A 14822-nucleotide genomic window follows, 5' to 3' on the forward strand; every position below is an offset into this window, starting at 1 on the left:
TCAAAGCCAGCTTGGGCAGGAAAAGTCTGTGAGACTCTTATCTCCAATAAACCACTAGAAAACCAGAAGTGGCGCTGTGGCTTAAGTGGTAGAGCACTCACCTTGAGCTGAAGAGCGCAGGGATAGCACCTAAGCCCAGACCAACTCCCACGACCAACAAAAAAAAAAAAAGAAGAGGCTGGGAATGTGGCTTAGTGGGTAGAGTTCTTGCCTAGCATGCATGAAACCCTGGATTCCATTCCTCAGTACCATAGGAACAGAAAAGGCCAGAAGTGGTGCTGTGGCTCAAGTGGTAGAGTGTTAGCCTTGAGCAAAAGAAACTCAGCGATAGTGCCCCCCCAAAAAAAGGGGGGGGGAGGTACAAATATCAACAGGTGTTTTTAAAACTGCTCAGTCTTACTAGTTATTGCTTAACAGGCAAATTTTTTAAATGAGATTATCTCACTCCAGTTAGAATGGCTGTTACAAATTTAAAGGAAAAAAAGTGTTGGTATGGTTATGACGAAAAAGACCCCAGTACACATCCATGGGAGGCAAAAGCATGGCTACCATACAAACACTATGAGAAGGGTAGTTCTCAAAATAATAAAAATGAGTTTACCACATGACTCAGCAGTCCCACTTCTCTGTTATTTATTCAAAGAAGCCAATCACAGTGTTTCAAAGAGATATACACATACCCATTGCCCACTATAGCATTATGCATAATAACTAACACATTAAGACTATATATCACAGTTCAGATACAAGGATAAAGAAAATGTGGTGTGAGTTTTTAATGTGTGTGCAATGGAATACTATTCAACCCTTAAAAAGAAGGAAATCCTACTATTTACAACAACATGGATGGGCCTAAAAGACATTATATTCAGTTAAACTAAGCTACACACAAAAAGATATACACTGTATGAACTCATGTAGAACCAAAAATAGCCAAACCCCAAAAAAACAGAGGGTAGACTTCTAGGAGGTAAGGAAGAAAGAAACGAGGAGGCAGTGGTCAAAGGTAAAAATGTTTTACTGATGTCATATAAATAATTCTGGTAAAAATACAACTATGTAGCATAGTGCCTACACCTAAGAATACTATAAAATTTTCTAAAAGGCAGATCTTATTTAAAAAAAGTCTTACCACAAAAAGTGTATATACATAGATTTAGGTATAAATATGTCTGTATATGTAGATAGATAGACCAATATAATGTATACAGATCTACGAATCAATTACAGTAGTAAAGGAGGCAGGAATATTATGATAGGATGATGACCATGACTGGTTTCAATGGTGGTAAAGGGTTCACAGATGTGTATTTATCCCCAAACTCATAAAATTGTCTACATTAAGAACAGCACCACTGGAGATAAAGAGTCTCATGGACTTTCCTGCCCAGGATAGCTTTGACCGGTGATTCTCAGATCTCAGCCTCCTAAGTAGCTAGGATTAGAGGCGTGAGTCACCAGCACCTGGCCAGAATAGCATTTTTACATATCAAAAATTAGAAAAAAAGGAAGTGGCAACGTGGCTCTAGTGGTAGAGGGCTTGCCTTGAGCTGAAAAGCTCAGGGACAGCACTGAGCCCCAAAGTTCAAGCCCCATGACTGGCAAAAAAAAGTAAGAAAAAATAAATAAAAACTTTCTTGCTGAAGAAAGGAGGGACACAGGAGAATCACTTGGAGAAAAAAGCAAAATATAAACAGCTCGTGGTGCTCTGGCTTTTTAGAGGAAATTAAAAATGTATCTAAACACAGTGAACAAAATCATTTAAAAACAGAGAAGAAAGAAAAACTGCATAAAGTGAAGTAAGTAAAGAAAAGCAGAAAAGGGGAAACTCCCTAATAATCAATCTTACAAAGAGGAAAACATTTCCTACTGCAAACAGAACTAAAGCAACAGCCTGAGTAACTTCGTTTTCCAACAATTAAGACTTTACAGATATGGACAAATGTCTACTAAAGGCCACATCGAATAACAGGTACCTTTAAGTACACCAAAAGGGTGAAAGCAAGGAATCCTAAATTCCTGCAACATAAAAACCAAACACAGAGAAAACCAGACTCAAATCAATCTACTTCAGTAAGATACAGCAAAAAATAAACCACTTCAAATTCTATAAACTTAATAAACTCAAATTTATCTTCTTTCATAGTTCAAACACAATGTAAGATTAGAAAATCTTAAAATCCCTCAGAAAAAGTAAGGTCATTCCATCACCTACTAAAGCTACAACAAATCTTTTTTTAAGACTGAAAAGTACGTATTTCAGGGTAAATCTTCAATAACCTGTTATTTAAAGTCTTTTAAAACATTTTAAAGCGGTTCATAAAACAATTTTTCATTAGTGTGCTTCTAGAAAGAGCTCTAATATCTTTCATAAAATAATGTTTCCATAGTGTTTCTAGAAAGAGCTCTAATATCTTCCATTCTTCTAGCAATCTAAAAGCTACTAAATGTTCATTTCCACATTAGATTATTGATTCTGTGTCTTTTAACATCTCCATAACAGCTGCCTGACAAATTACCTCACCTTATTCCTCAAGGGGCTGAGGACAGCATGATATCCATGAACTCAAAAATGGAACCACAAACTAATCAGTGAGAAATGAGCTAATTGCTTCAGAGGAGCTCTAACAGACTGGGCATTCATACCATGATACAATTATATGCTTGCACTCTAAATATTTGCACTTTTCTAAGAATATTTTACATATGATAACATCAGTAAGTCAAGAAACTTGTACATGTTTAGAATAGTTTCTAAGGACAATCTAGTCTTTAGAGTATATATTCTGAATAATTTCATCAACTTACCAGATTTTGCTTTATTTCAGTCTAAGAGATGGGTAAGATCCTAAAATATTTACTAAGTAAGGTACCTTTAAAAGTCCTTTGCAGATTTTTAGCGAATAAAAACTATTTCCAAACATACAAATAACGTATTTCAAAGTACGGTATTTATTGTATTTACCAAGATTCATTCTGATTGGTGTCAAAGTATTATGAGACACAGAAAAACACACACAAACTAATCTTGTGTACTCCTAAGGAACATTAACCACTATCCCCATAACAAAATGATGTAGATTTAAATGAATCCTTTAAATGAAAACCACCATCCAGTCGGCCAATTGCTTACTTAGCTTCTTTCTTAAGACAGAAGCAATAGTCTCCTCTGAATTCACAACCCATCTCAGAACACCACAAACTTGCCAGTAACTTTAAGGTGACACATCTCTAGTGCCAGCCTCGCATTTTCCACCGTAGAAAATGTTCAACATCTTTTCAAAAGGCCTTTCAAAAATGATTTCAAAATTCTATTTTTAAAGTGATTTTTTTTAAGAACTAAAACGCCGCCTCTGTCTTCACACGTCCCTTTCGCAACGGTATGCTAATTCACCCTCTGTAAACAATGCCCCGAGAAACTCTCTAACTAGGGGCTCGGGTGCCCCGGCTACCCACCCGAGAACGAGTGACCTGAAACCCTGCAGCCCCTCCCAGGGCCGTGGGGAGCCGGCCGGCTGCTCCCGAGCCACCCGGTACCACGGAGGACGTCTTGTCTGGAGAGTCGAAAGCGTTTTGTTTTTAAAGTTCGTGCCAGTGCAGCTAGGAAACTTTTTCAGCCTCTCTGCCTGGCTGCCAGCTGGAGCTCCGTTCACTTCCTCACCAACTTGAACCACCCCCAAACTCAGAGTAAGCTGGAGTTCGGCAGCGGCACAGGCTGACACACTTTCAAGGGTTTGACACGCCGGAAAACTTTCACTTCTCTCCCCGCAACCCCTCCACCGGGGCCTCGGGCCCGCCGCTCGGGCTCCCCTCCACACTCCCCCGGCGAAGCACCGCCGGGACGCGGGACGCGGGACGCGGGCCGGCCCCTGCCCGGAAAAGAACCCCCAGACCCCTCTCCCCCGGGCTCCAGGGCTGTTCTTCACACAAAAGAACCGGGCCGGCAAAGCAAAAGGGCTCGCGGGGCGGCCCTTCCTCGGCGCTGCCCTGCGCCGCACCCGCGGGCCGGGGCCCGGCCACCGGCGTCTCGGCCGGAGGCTTCCTGCCCCCCAACCCCGCCAGACAAAGCCAGGGCGGCCCGGCCGGCGCCTGCAGGCACCGGGACGCGGGGCGCCGCGCTCTTACCCGGGCCTCATCCAGAGCCACGCCGGCGCCTCCGTTTCCCCCGGCCTTGGCAGCCGGGCAGCTGGCAGCGCGGGTCTTGGAGGAGCGGGTCCGAGAGGAGATGAAATGGCTGCTGCCTCCGGCCGCCCCAGGCTCCGCTCCGGCCCCAGGCCCAGGCCCGGGCCCAGGAGACTTAGACCCGAGAAGGCGCAGCGAGCTCTTCCGGGTGTTCACCATGGTCCAGCCCGGGGGCCGGGGCCCACGCCGCGGCTGCCGCTCCCGGGAGCGCCGAGGAAGGCTGGCCCGCCCGCCGGCCGGGCGCTCGGGGCCAGGGGAGCCGAGCCGGGCCGGGAGGAACGAGCCGGCCCGGACAAGCCGGAATGCAGACGAGGACGGGCGAGAGCAGGGCAGCGGAAAGGAAGGCGGCACGAGAAGGCAGGGAGTGGCAGGCGGGAGCGATGTTGCAGGCTGGCAGCACAGACCCTCCGCCGGCTTCACCCTCCTCAGCAGGAGCCGAGCGGAGCCGCCATTTCTGCCCCTTTCTCTCTCGATCTCCGTGCGTCAGGGCTCCAGCACCGCAGGGCGGACGAGGGCGCTGCCGGCTCTGGCCACTGTGGGGCGCTCTAAGGACAGGCAGCCCTCCTAGTCCCAGCTCCTCGCTCGCTCGCTCCCTCCCCCCCACCCCAGCCCGCCATCAGGCCCCGCCCCTGCGTGACGCCGGCGCGCGGGGGCCCGGGTGGTGACGCTCTGGGCTTCAGCTCGGTGGTTGCCGGGTCGCTGTCTGGGCGGCCAGACCGGGATGGCTGGCATGGCCCGACGGCTGGGCGTAGGATTAGTTCCGTGGTGGGACTTGGTGCCCAAGCCTAGCCCCAGTACCCGACATCCACACCCTCCTAGGTGACCTGGATGGGGCAAGGAACAGCCGGCCGACAAAGGGTGAGGCCGACGAGGGCGCAGGGCTGGCAGTTGGAACTTCAGCAGCACTTTCTTAGGGATATGAAGTGACATCTACTGTATCTGCCGTACAGTAAGCTTAAAAAGAAGGCAGGCTGAAACCTTGCTTCTTACGCAACGCGAGACAGGGTTCTTTCTGCTAAGCTTAGCCACAGAGCTCCATGAAGAATCTTCAGGGGCTGGGAAGGTGGCTCAGTGGTAGAGCGCTTGCCTTGCATGCCTGAGGCCCTGGGTTCGATTCCCCAGCACCACATAAGAAAAAAGAAAAAAGCCGGAAGTGGCACTGTGGCTCAAGTGGTAGAGCGCTAGCCTTGAGCTGAAGAGCTGAGGGACAGCGCCCAGGCCCAGTTCAGGCCCCACGACCAGACCCAAAAAAAAAAAGAATCTTCAGATAGCCTTTATTACTGTCCCCTCCCTCCATGCCTGCCCGCAGACGCATGAAAGCTGACTCTGAAAATCAGAATTTGTCATCCAAATTGGAAAGAAAAAACTAAAGCTACAGAATAAGAAAAACTCTGCTGTTGCGTAGGAAGAATGTTCAAAAAATTTACGAGTTCACAAAGTGGACACAAGGTAGTACAAATATATGTTAACTCTAAAATAAAATCACACACACATATACAAATGCAAATTCACAAGTTCTGTTTATTGGGTCAAAATTTTTCCTGCTTATAGAGCTGACAAAATGAGAAAATTTGGGTAAAAATCAAATGGCATCAAAGTTCCACTTCATGCACTGGGAATGAGCATAGGCATTATGTGTGGCAAGCAGTATATATTCCAGAAAAAACTGATGGAAACTTCTTATACTAATTTGCACACTACACCCTCCCCAAGACACTTTATCCACCACTAATAACCAGCCTCTTGAAGGATGTGAATACCTCATAATGAAAATAGACCTGAATTTTCTTGGTTATGACACGATTGAACAGAATAGTTTCATTAACCGGCAGAAAAGAGGCTTAAGTCATATGACTTAAGTAGTATAGGAAGTATCCAAGGAAGTTCTATGGGGTAGGCAAACTGATTGATAGGATTTGTCTACTTTCCTTTGTTTTTCTAATGCTAGGTTGGGAAAACAATGTATTTTGGATTAGTAAAACGTAATACCATCTACTAACAACAAATGTTTATCTAAAACCAATTTTGTGGTAGGTATTCTGCCAGGGTAAGAAATAGAGCTTTTTAAAAATAGAAACATAGTTCAAGTCCTCAAAAAGATAACAGAATGCAGCACTGTTGGCACTCACCTGTAATCCTAGTTATTCAGGAGGCTGGGATCTGAGATTTGTAGTTCAAAGCCAGCCCCATCAGGAAAGTCCATGAGATTCTTATCTCCAAATGACCAGAAAACTAGAAGTGGAACTGTGGTTCAGAGTGGTAGAGTGCTAGCTCACACACAAAAAAGGTCAAATACAGTGCGCAGGCCTGGAGTTCAAGCCCCACAGACCAAAACAAAAAGGATCACAGATAAGGAGGGAAAGAAGGAGAAAGACAAGGAACTGAGATAGGGAAAATAAGAGATAAGGGTAATAAGTAAAATGCTGAAATGTATCTCCTACTTTTTGCTAGTACATAGTACTGAAACGTCACAAACTCCACAGAAAACTGCAAATAGCCCCATTAATACACTCAACCATAAAAGAAAATAATATATTGTCATTAACAACATAGTGTCTCCGTAGAGTGACTGAATAATTATGTGACATCTAGTTTGGCCCTCTCACCCTCTCTTTGACTCACACAGTGTAAGGAACAGATAGGACAATATGAGTACAGTGAGACTGATTAGCCAAATGATCAGTACAAAGAAATAAAACATAGAATCTCAAGAATGTGGCCCAATGGGCTGGGAAGGTGGCTCAGTGGTAGAGTGCTTGTCTTGCATGCCTGAGGTCCTAGGTTCCATTCCTCAGCACCACATAAGCAAAAAGAAAAAATCCGGAAGTGGTGCTATAGCTCAAGTGGTAGAGCACTAGCCTTGAGCTGAAGAGCTGAGGGACAGCGCCCAGGCCCCACTATCGGACAGAGTTCAGGCCCCACGATCGGACCCCCCCCCCCAAAAAAAAAAGAATGTGGTCCAAAATGAATATATTCCTTAAAGACAAAACTATGCCAGGCACCAGTGACTCATGCCTATAATCCTAGCTACTCAGGAGGCTGAGATATGAGAATCATAAAATCAGGCAGAAAAATCCCTTAGATTCTTATCTCCAATTACCCAGCAAAAAGCTATAAGTGGAGGTATGGCTAAAATGATAAACCAGAAAGAAGAGCTTGAGCTAAGCAAGAGCTCAAGGTCCTGAGTTCAAACCCAAATATTGGCTAACAAAAAAAAAAAAATGGTGGCCAGGTACCAGTGGCTCAAGCCTGTAATCCTAGTTACTCAGGAGCCTGAGATCTGAGGATCACAGTTCAAAGTCAGCCCGGGCAGGAAAGACCCTGAGATTCTTATCTCCAATAAACCACCAGAAAACCAGAAGTGGCGCTGTGGCTCAAGTGGTAGAGTTCTAGCCCTGACCTGAAGAGCTGAGGAACAGCACCCAGGCCGAGAGTTCAAGCCAAGCCCCACAGTCGACAAAAAAAAAAAAATGTGGTGTTAGTTGTGGTGGTGGTGGTAGTGTGTGTGTGTGTGTGTGTGTGTGTGTGTGTGTGTGTGTGTGTGTGTGTGTGTGTGTGTGTGTGTGTGTGTGTGTGTGTTTTGCTGGTATTGGGATTTGAATTCAGGGCCTGTCCCTTAGCTTTTTACTTGACTAGTACTCTACCACTTGAGCACTTGAGCCTTTTTAGCATTTTCAGCTTTCTAGTGGTTAATTGGAGAGAAGAGTCTCCCAGACTTTCCTACTTGGCTGGCTTCAAACTGAGATCCTCAGATCTCAGCCTTCTTGAGTAGCTAGGATTACAGGCAAGAACCATCAGAGCCTATCTCTGACTCATCCTTATTTGTTTGTGTGGTGTGTGTGTGTGTGTGTGCGCGCGCGCGCACACGCACGTGTATATGCATGTAAGTACACACACACCACTACTGGGGTTTACCCTCTAGGCTTCTCCCTCAAGGCTGGCACCCTACCACTGAGGCATACCTCCACTTCATCATCCTTGAATTTTTGCCATGAGTCAAGAACTCATGTCGTATATAAATCGAAGGCCTCTCTTTCCCTCTCTCAGAGACCTCCTCAGGGCTTCACAATAAAGGTGTTTTTGCTGAAGAGCACTTGCTTATAGGCTTATGAATTAAGAACAGGAGAAAAACTTGGCACACCTGCCTCTATTTTGTGTCAGTTTTTGCTATATGCCATTCCCTCTGCAGTCACTTTGCAATTACGTTAGATTCCCAAAAAGATAGAACTGAAGAGTAACATCTTTATGACAAGAGATTGAAAATACTACTAAGGAACCACAGACTCTCCTCAGGATAGACCACCCACCAGACAACAATGACTTGATTATTCTGACCAGTAAGGACAGTAGTAACAACCTCTCTAAAAGTTTCCCCAAAACAAGAACTGAATAATTAAATAACATACCTTGACCAGGGCTGTTGGTTTAATAATTTCGCCAATCTCTCTCCCTCAACCCCCAGTACGTAGTCTATAAAACCTATAGCTAAAGTACTATTTTTTCCTGGCATGTATCCATTCCACCTTTCTCTGCCTTCACTGTCACTTTACTTGGGGTGAGTACCCAAACCTGATTCATGGAATTCCAGGAGTTTGGGCCTGGAAACAAACTGGCTTCAATGCTTGTAATGTCATGAGCCAGAATGAAGCACAGGATTGTGATTCGAGCAGGGCAGGAAGGAAAGGCTCTAGAGAGGTAATAATGCTTGAGATGCATCTTGAACCACAAAATAAGGAAGGAGACATAATAGAAAGGGCTTAGTCAGGTGTTCCATCTCCAATTAACCAGCAAAATGCTGAACTAGGGCTGGGAAGGTGGCTTAGTGGTAGAGTGCTTGCCTAGCATACATGAAGTCCTGGGTTCAATTCCTCAGTACCACAAAAACAGAAAAGCCAGAAGTGGCGCTATGGCTCAAGTGGCAGAGTGCTAGCCTTGAGCAAAAGAAGCTCAGAGCCGGGCACTGGTGGCTCATGCCTATAATCCTAGCTACTGAGAAGGCTGAGATCTGAGGATCACAGTTCAAAGCCAGCCCAGAGAGGAAAGTCCGTGAGACTCTTATCTCCACTAAACCACCAGAAAACTGGAAGTGGTGCTGTGGCTCAAGTGGTAGAGCACTCTCCTTGAGCTGAAGAGCGCAGGGATAGCGCCCAAGCCCAGAGTTCAAGCCCCATGACCGACAAAAAAAAAATAATAATAATAATTAATAAATAAATAAAAGCTCAGAAACGTGCCCAGACCCTAAGTTCAAGCCCTGGGACTGGCAAAAAAAATTTTTTTGACTAGAGGCAAGCAAGGGTTAAGCAGTAAAGTGTCACCTACAAGCAAAGAAGCCAAGCAAGAACAAATGTCCCTGACACCAACACACACAATACTGAACAGGTGGAAAGTAGGAAGAAAATAAAGAAAGAAGGAAGGAAGGAAGGAAGAAGGGAGAGAAAGAGAGAGAGAGCAAGTGTTTGGTTACCATGGCTCATACCTATAATCTAACTATGCAGAAGGCTGAGATCTGAGGATTACGTTCAAAGCTGGCCCAGGCAGGAAAGCCCATCAACTCTGATATCCAACAACTACCAAAAACAAAAAACTCCACAGGTGGAGCTGTGGCTCTAGTGGTACTAGGTCCAGGCCCTGATTTCAAGCACCAGTACTGTCACAAAAAAGAAAAAAGAAAAACCTGGCCTCCATCTGTCTGTCTTAACTAAATGAGCACTATTGTATTTAAGAGCAGCACTGGTACATTGGGAAATAAGACTATTTGGGATCACTGGAACTATTCCTCTAACTTGAAAGATATTTTAAGTTGGGGTTGTTTTTGTTTGTTTGTTTGTTTGTTTGCAGAGCTGAGGATCAAACTTAGCACCTTGAACTTACCAGGCAAGTGCTCTTTCACTGAGCTAAATCCCCAACCCCAAAAATTTATGTTTTGACTTTTGTTGGTACCCACAAAATTTGACAATTTTTGTTTTTGTCAGTCGTGGAGTGGTTAATTGGAGATAAGAGTCTCATGGACTTTCCTGCTTGGCTGGCTTTACACCTGGATCTTCCTATTTCATCCTCCAGAGTAGCTAAGATTACTACTGTGAGCTACCTGTGGCAACTTTTGCTTTTATTCTTATTGTAAAGTGTAGTATCTTTGTTTCCGTTTTTCCATCTTGGGCTTGAACTCTAGTCCTGGGCTCTGTCCCTGAGCTCTTGTTTGTTTTTTTGGTTTTTTTTTGGTCTGGTTGTGGGGCCTGAACTCTGGGCCTGGGTACTATCCCTCAGCTCTTCAGCTCAAGGCTAGTGCTCTACCACTTGAGCCACAGCACCACTTCCGGCTTTTTTCTTTTTGCTTATGTGGTGCTGAGGAATCAAACCCAGGGCCTCAGGCATGCAAGGCAAGCAATCTACCACTGAACCACTTTCCCAGTCCCCTGAGCTCTTCAGTTTAAGGCAAGTGCTCTACCACTTGTGCCACAGTGCCACTTCCAGTTTTCTGGTGGTTAATTAGAAATAAGAGTCTCACAGTCTTTCCTGCTTGGGTGGCTTTGAACTGTGATCCTCAGATCTCAGCCTGGCTGGACAAGATTTTTATATCCCTATAAACTTACCTAGCCAAAGATTCTTCTTTTTTTTTTTTTTTTTTTTTTTTTGTCAGTTGTGGGGCTTGAACTCTGGGCTTGGGCGCTGTCCCTCAGCTCTTTAGCTCAAGGCTAGCACTCTACCACTTGAGCCACTTCCGGTTTTCAAGTGGTTTATTGGAGGTAAGAGTTGCTCGGACTTTCTTGCTCGGGCTGGCTTTGAACCGTAATCCTCAGATCTCAGCCTCCTGAGTAGCTAGGATTATAGGCATGAGCCACGGGCACCTGGCACCTAGCCAAAAATTCTAAGAAAGGCACTGGGAGCTCACACCTATAACCCTATAATCCTAGCTAGTTAAGAGGCTGGGATCTGAGGATTGCAGTTCAAAGCCAGCCCAGGCTGGAAAATCCAAGAAACTCTTATCTCCAATTAGCCACCACAAAACCAGAAGTGGGCCATAGCTCAAAGTGTTAGAGCTCTAGCCTCGAGCTGAAAAAACTCAGTGACAGTTCCCAAGCTCTGAGTTCAAGCCCTACAACCAACAAAAAACAAACTAAACAAAACTAGCTGTCTTCCTACCACATCATTCTTAGATGTTCAATTGTAAGAATGGGAAACAAAGGATCTATCTCAATCTGACTTCCTGTTGATGTTCTATAAAAAAAGAAAGAAAGAAAGAAAGAAAATGCAGGTGCCCCTGTAATCCTAGCTTCTCAGGGGGCTGAGATCTAAGGATCACAGTTCAAAGCCAGCCCAGGCAGGAAAACCCTTGAGACCCTCATCTCCAAAAAAAGCCAGACATGGAGCTGTGGATTGTAACTCAAGTGACTGAGTGCTAGCCTTGAGATTGTGGCTTAGTGCTAGAGTGCTTACCTAGCATCCAAGAAGCCCTGGGTTCGATTCCTCAGCACAACGTGAATACAAAAAGCCAGAAGTGGCATTGTGGGCTCAATTGATAGAGCACTAGCCTTAAGCAAAAGCAGCTCAGGGACAATTGCTTAAGCTCTGAGTTCAAGCCCCAGGACTGGCAAAACAAAAAAGCCTCCACAAGAGAACCTCCAGAGAACTGGATAACTGGAAGGCATGCTTGACCAAGAGAAAAAAAGTCAGTTATGATCCCTGTGTTTCAGGTGGGCCTGGATCCCATCTCCATGCCTCAGAAGAGTAAACCAAACTGAACCACTGTCTAAGGATTACTCAATTAAATAACGTGGTAACAGTATATTCTTCTCAGTTCTGGAAGTATAAAGGCACACATACAGGAATCATCATTTTTAGCCTTTAATTTCCTAGAGAATAAAAAATGTTTTTTAATTTTTTTTCTATTTCTTCTTTTTTTCTATTTTTTTTTCTGTGTGTACTAAAATAAATTCTAAAACTTCTACCTTGTGCGATTCTCCTTTTCTTTTCTTTTTTTCCAGCCTGTCCTGGGGCTTGAACTCAGGGTCTGGCTCTGTCCCGGAGCCTCTCTATGCTCAAGGCCAGTGCTCTACCCCTTGAGCCACAGCACCACTTCTGGCTTTTTTTGTTTATGTGCTACTGAGAAATCAAACCTAGGGCTGCATGCATGCTTCACAAGCACTCTACCACTAAGCCACATTCCCAGCCCTGAGATTCTTTTTGTGAGGCTTTGAAATCCTTTTCACCAGTGGATCTCAAGGATCCATGACTTTTGCATGTAAACTAGAAAAGTGAGGGACCCCTTCACCCCTAATGTGGTGACAGCTGGGCAATTATTTTACACTATATGTTAAAATTGCTCAAACACCTAAAAATCAGATCTAAACCTATAAATTTTGCAGAAAACCTGGAGGGGCATCTTCATGACACTGAATTTGGCAATGGTTTCTTAGCTATGACAACAAAAGCACAAGCAAAATAGAGAGGGGGAGGGAAGGGGAGGGAGAGGGAGAGAGACAGAGACAGAGACAGAGAGAGGGAGGGAGGAAGAGGAAGAGGGGGAGAGGGAGGGAGGAAAACTGAACCAAAGTTAAAAACTTGTGTGTACCAAAGAATACTATGAAAAGATCTTAAAGACAATCCACTAAATGGTGAGAAAATGCAAAATTTTCTTTGTATCTGAGAAAGTATTAATACCCATATGTAAATTAAAAATATATTAAAACAACAAGAAGTGCTATAACAACAAAAACAACCACACTCAAAAACCAGGAAAGGAGAGCTAGGAGTAGTGGTTCTTTACAGTAACCACAGAGCTTGGGAGGCTGAAGCAGGAAGGAACAATTTGAGGCCAGCATGAGTCCTGGTTTTTTTTTTATTTTTTAAAACAAAACACAAAAGGCAAAGTACTTAAATAGACATTTCTCATTAACAAATGATCAATAAGCAGTATTTGCATTTAGAAACAATCAGTTAAAGCAGTGTAATCCTAGCTACTCAGGAGGCTGAGATCTGAGGATCGAAGTTCAAAGCCAGCCCTGGCAGGAAAGTCCATGAGACCGTTATCTCCAATAAACCACTAGAAAACCGGAAGTGGTGCTGTGACTCAAGTGGTAGAGCCCTTGCCTTGAGCTGAACAGCTCCCAAGCCCAGAGTTCAAGCCCCACAACCAACCAAAAAAAAACCAAAAAAACAATTAAGGAAAATTAGCATCCCCAGCTAAGGTTTTCATTTGTTTGTCATTGGGGGGCTTGAGCTCAAGGCCTCTTTTGCTCTTGCCAGATAGGCTTGCTCACAGTTGGTACTGCATCACTTGAGCCTTGCCTCTAGTTAGCATTTTTGCTAGTTAACTGGAGATAAGAGTTTTTGTCCAGGGTAGCTTTGAACCAAGATCTTCAGATCTCAGCCTCCTGAGTAGCTAGGATTACAAGTGTGAGCCATCAGCTCAGAGCTAGTCAACAGATTTTTGACAAGAACCCTTCAAACGATGTTGGGATAAAGAAAAACTATACATGTTAGAACACTAAACCAAATAGGGCACATAGTAGCTCAGACCTAATGACTTCGGAGGCAGAGATCAAAGAAATCACGGTTGAAGAAAAGCTGGAGCATAAAAGTTCAGGAGACTCCATCTCAATAGCTAGCTACAGAGAAAGCACAATGACTGGGTACGTTTGCTTGTCATGCTCAGTGACTTGAGGAAACATAAGCTGGACTGTTGGCCCAGGCCTTCCCGGGCACAAATGAGACCCTACCTTGAAAATAATCAAGGCAAAAAAAAAAAAAAAAGGGCTAGGGTCATGACCCAGTGGTTAGGTGGCCTCAGTATGTCCCCAAAGAAAGACAAAGACAAAAACAGGGAACAAATGAACAAACACCAAAGAGCTTCACAAAGGACCAACGAGATGTCTCTTTTCCAGGGTGGAGCTGCAAGCTGGTAATATTGGGAAACTGAGGCAAGGAAAAAGCCTCTCTATCCAAAAGAATCAAAGTAACTCTACTTCAGCAGATAGGTGAGAAGCACTGTTTTTATAGTTGGACTCACCATAGATCCCCAAATCGCTGACCAGGAGAACAGTTCAAAAGACTCACAAGTTGCCTTTACTTGGGTAGGGACGGCAGGGGTCTGCTGGTGAAACTCAATCTCAAGTTGTGTCCGGCACTAAAGCACTGTCAAGCAAAAAACAAATCCCGACTTGAGCAAATAAAGAGTTTATTTGAAAAGATTAAGATTACCGCAGTGGGATCTGGGTGGGGAGGGATCGGAGCCCCAAGGGTGGAGGCTTTTGCCAAAGGCCTACAGCTCAGACTACCGAAAAGCCAATCTCAGGTGTCTGCGGGAGGGGTTCGGCGGTGCAAAGTTTGTTTAGCCAGCGCGAGGCCGCGCGTTCTGTCTTCCACAGGTTTAGGTAGACTTCCGTAGAGAGACGATTCCAAAAAGGGGAAAGTAGGCCCTGGTCACAGAGGACAGGCTTCAAAGCAGTGGCTGGAAGGGCCTCTCTCTCACTGACCAGAGTAGGAAGGTGAGGCAGGAAAAGGCCAGAGTGTGCTCGGTACCTCGAGGCCAGCTTCCGGCCAGGAGTGACTGTCTGGCTCGGGGCAAAGGTGGATCCAGTTTAGGGGCGGGGGAGAGAGGTGCTGAAGCCGTTTGCGGGGGGAGCGCGGCCGGTGTTGGCCGG

The 14822-nt window shown here is 45.0% G+C and overlaps 1 protein-coding gene across 4 annotated transcripts in view; it reads right to left on the reverse strand.

Moving 5' to 3' along the window:
- The window catches only part of Atad2b (ATPase family AAA domain containing 2B), a 141213-nt gene extending 126973 nt beyond the window's left edge, over positions 1-14240 (reverse strand). For 2 of the 4 annotated variants that reach the window (XM_042696646.1, XM_042696645.1), the window contains exon 1: positions 4126-4383. In XM_042696646.1, coding sequence (XP_042552580.1) covers positions 4126-4341 — 216 coding nt within the window. In that variant the 5' untranslated portion in view covers positions 4342-4383. Of the gene's footprint in view, positions 1-4125; positions 4385-14188 lie in introns of those variants that run through there. The other 2 variants (XM_042696647.1, XM_042696648.1) reach the window with 2 other exon arrangements.
- Between the last annotated feature and the right edge of the window lie 582 nt (positions 14241-14822).

The sequence above is a fragment of the Dipodomys spectabilis genome, unplaced genomic scaffold (assembly GCF_019054845.1).
Source record: "Dipodomys spectabilis isolate Male_0828 unplaced genomic scaffold, ASM1905484v1 ptg000210l, whole genome shotgun sequence".
Taxonomy (NCBI): Eukaryota; Metazoa; Chordata; class Mammalia; order Rodentia; family Heteromyidae; genus Dipodomys; species Dipodomys spectabilis.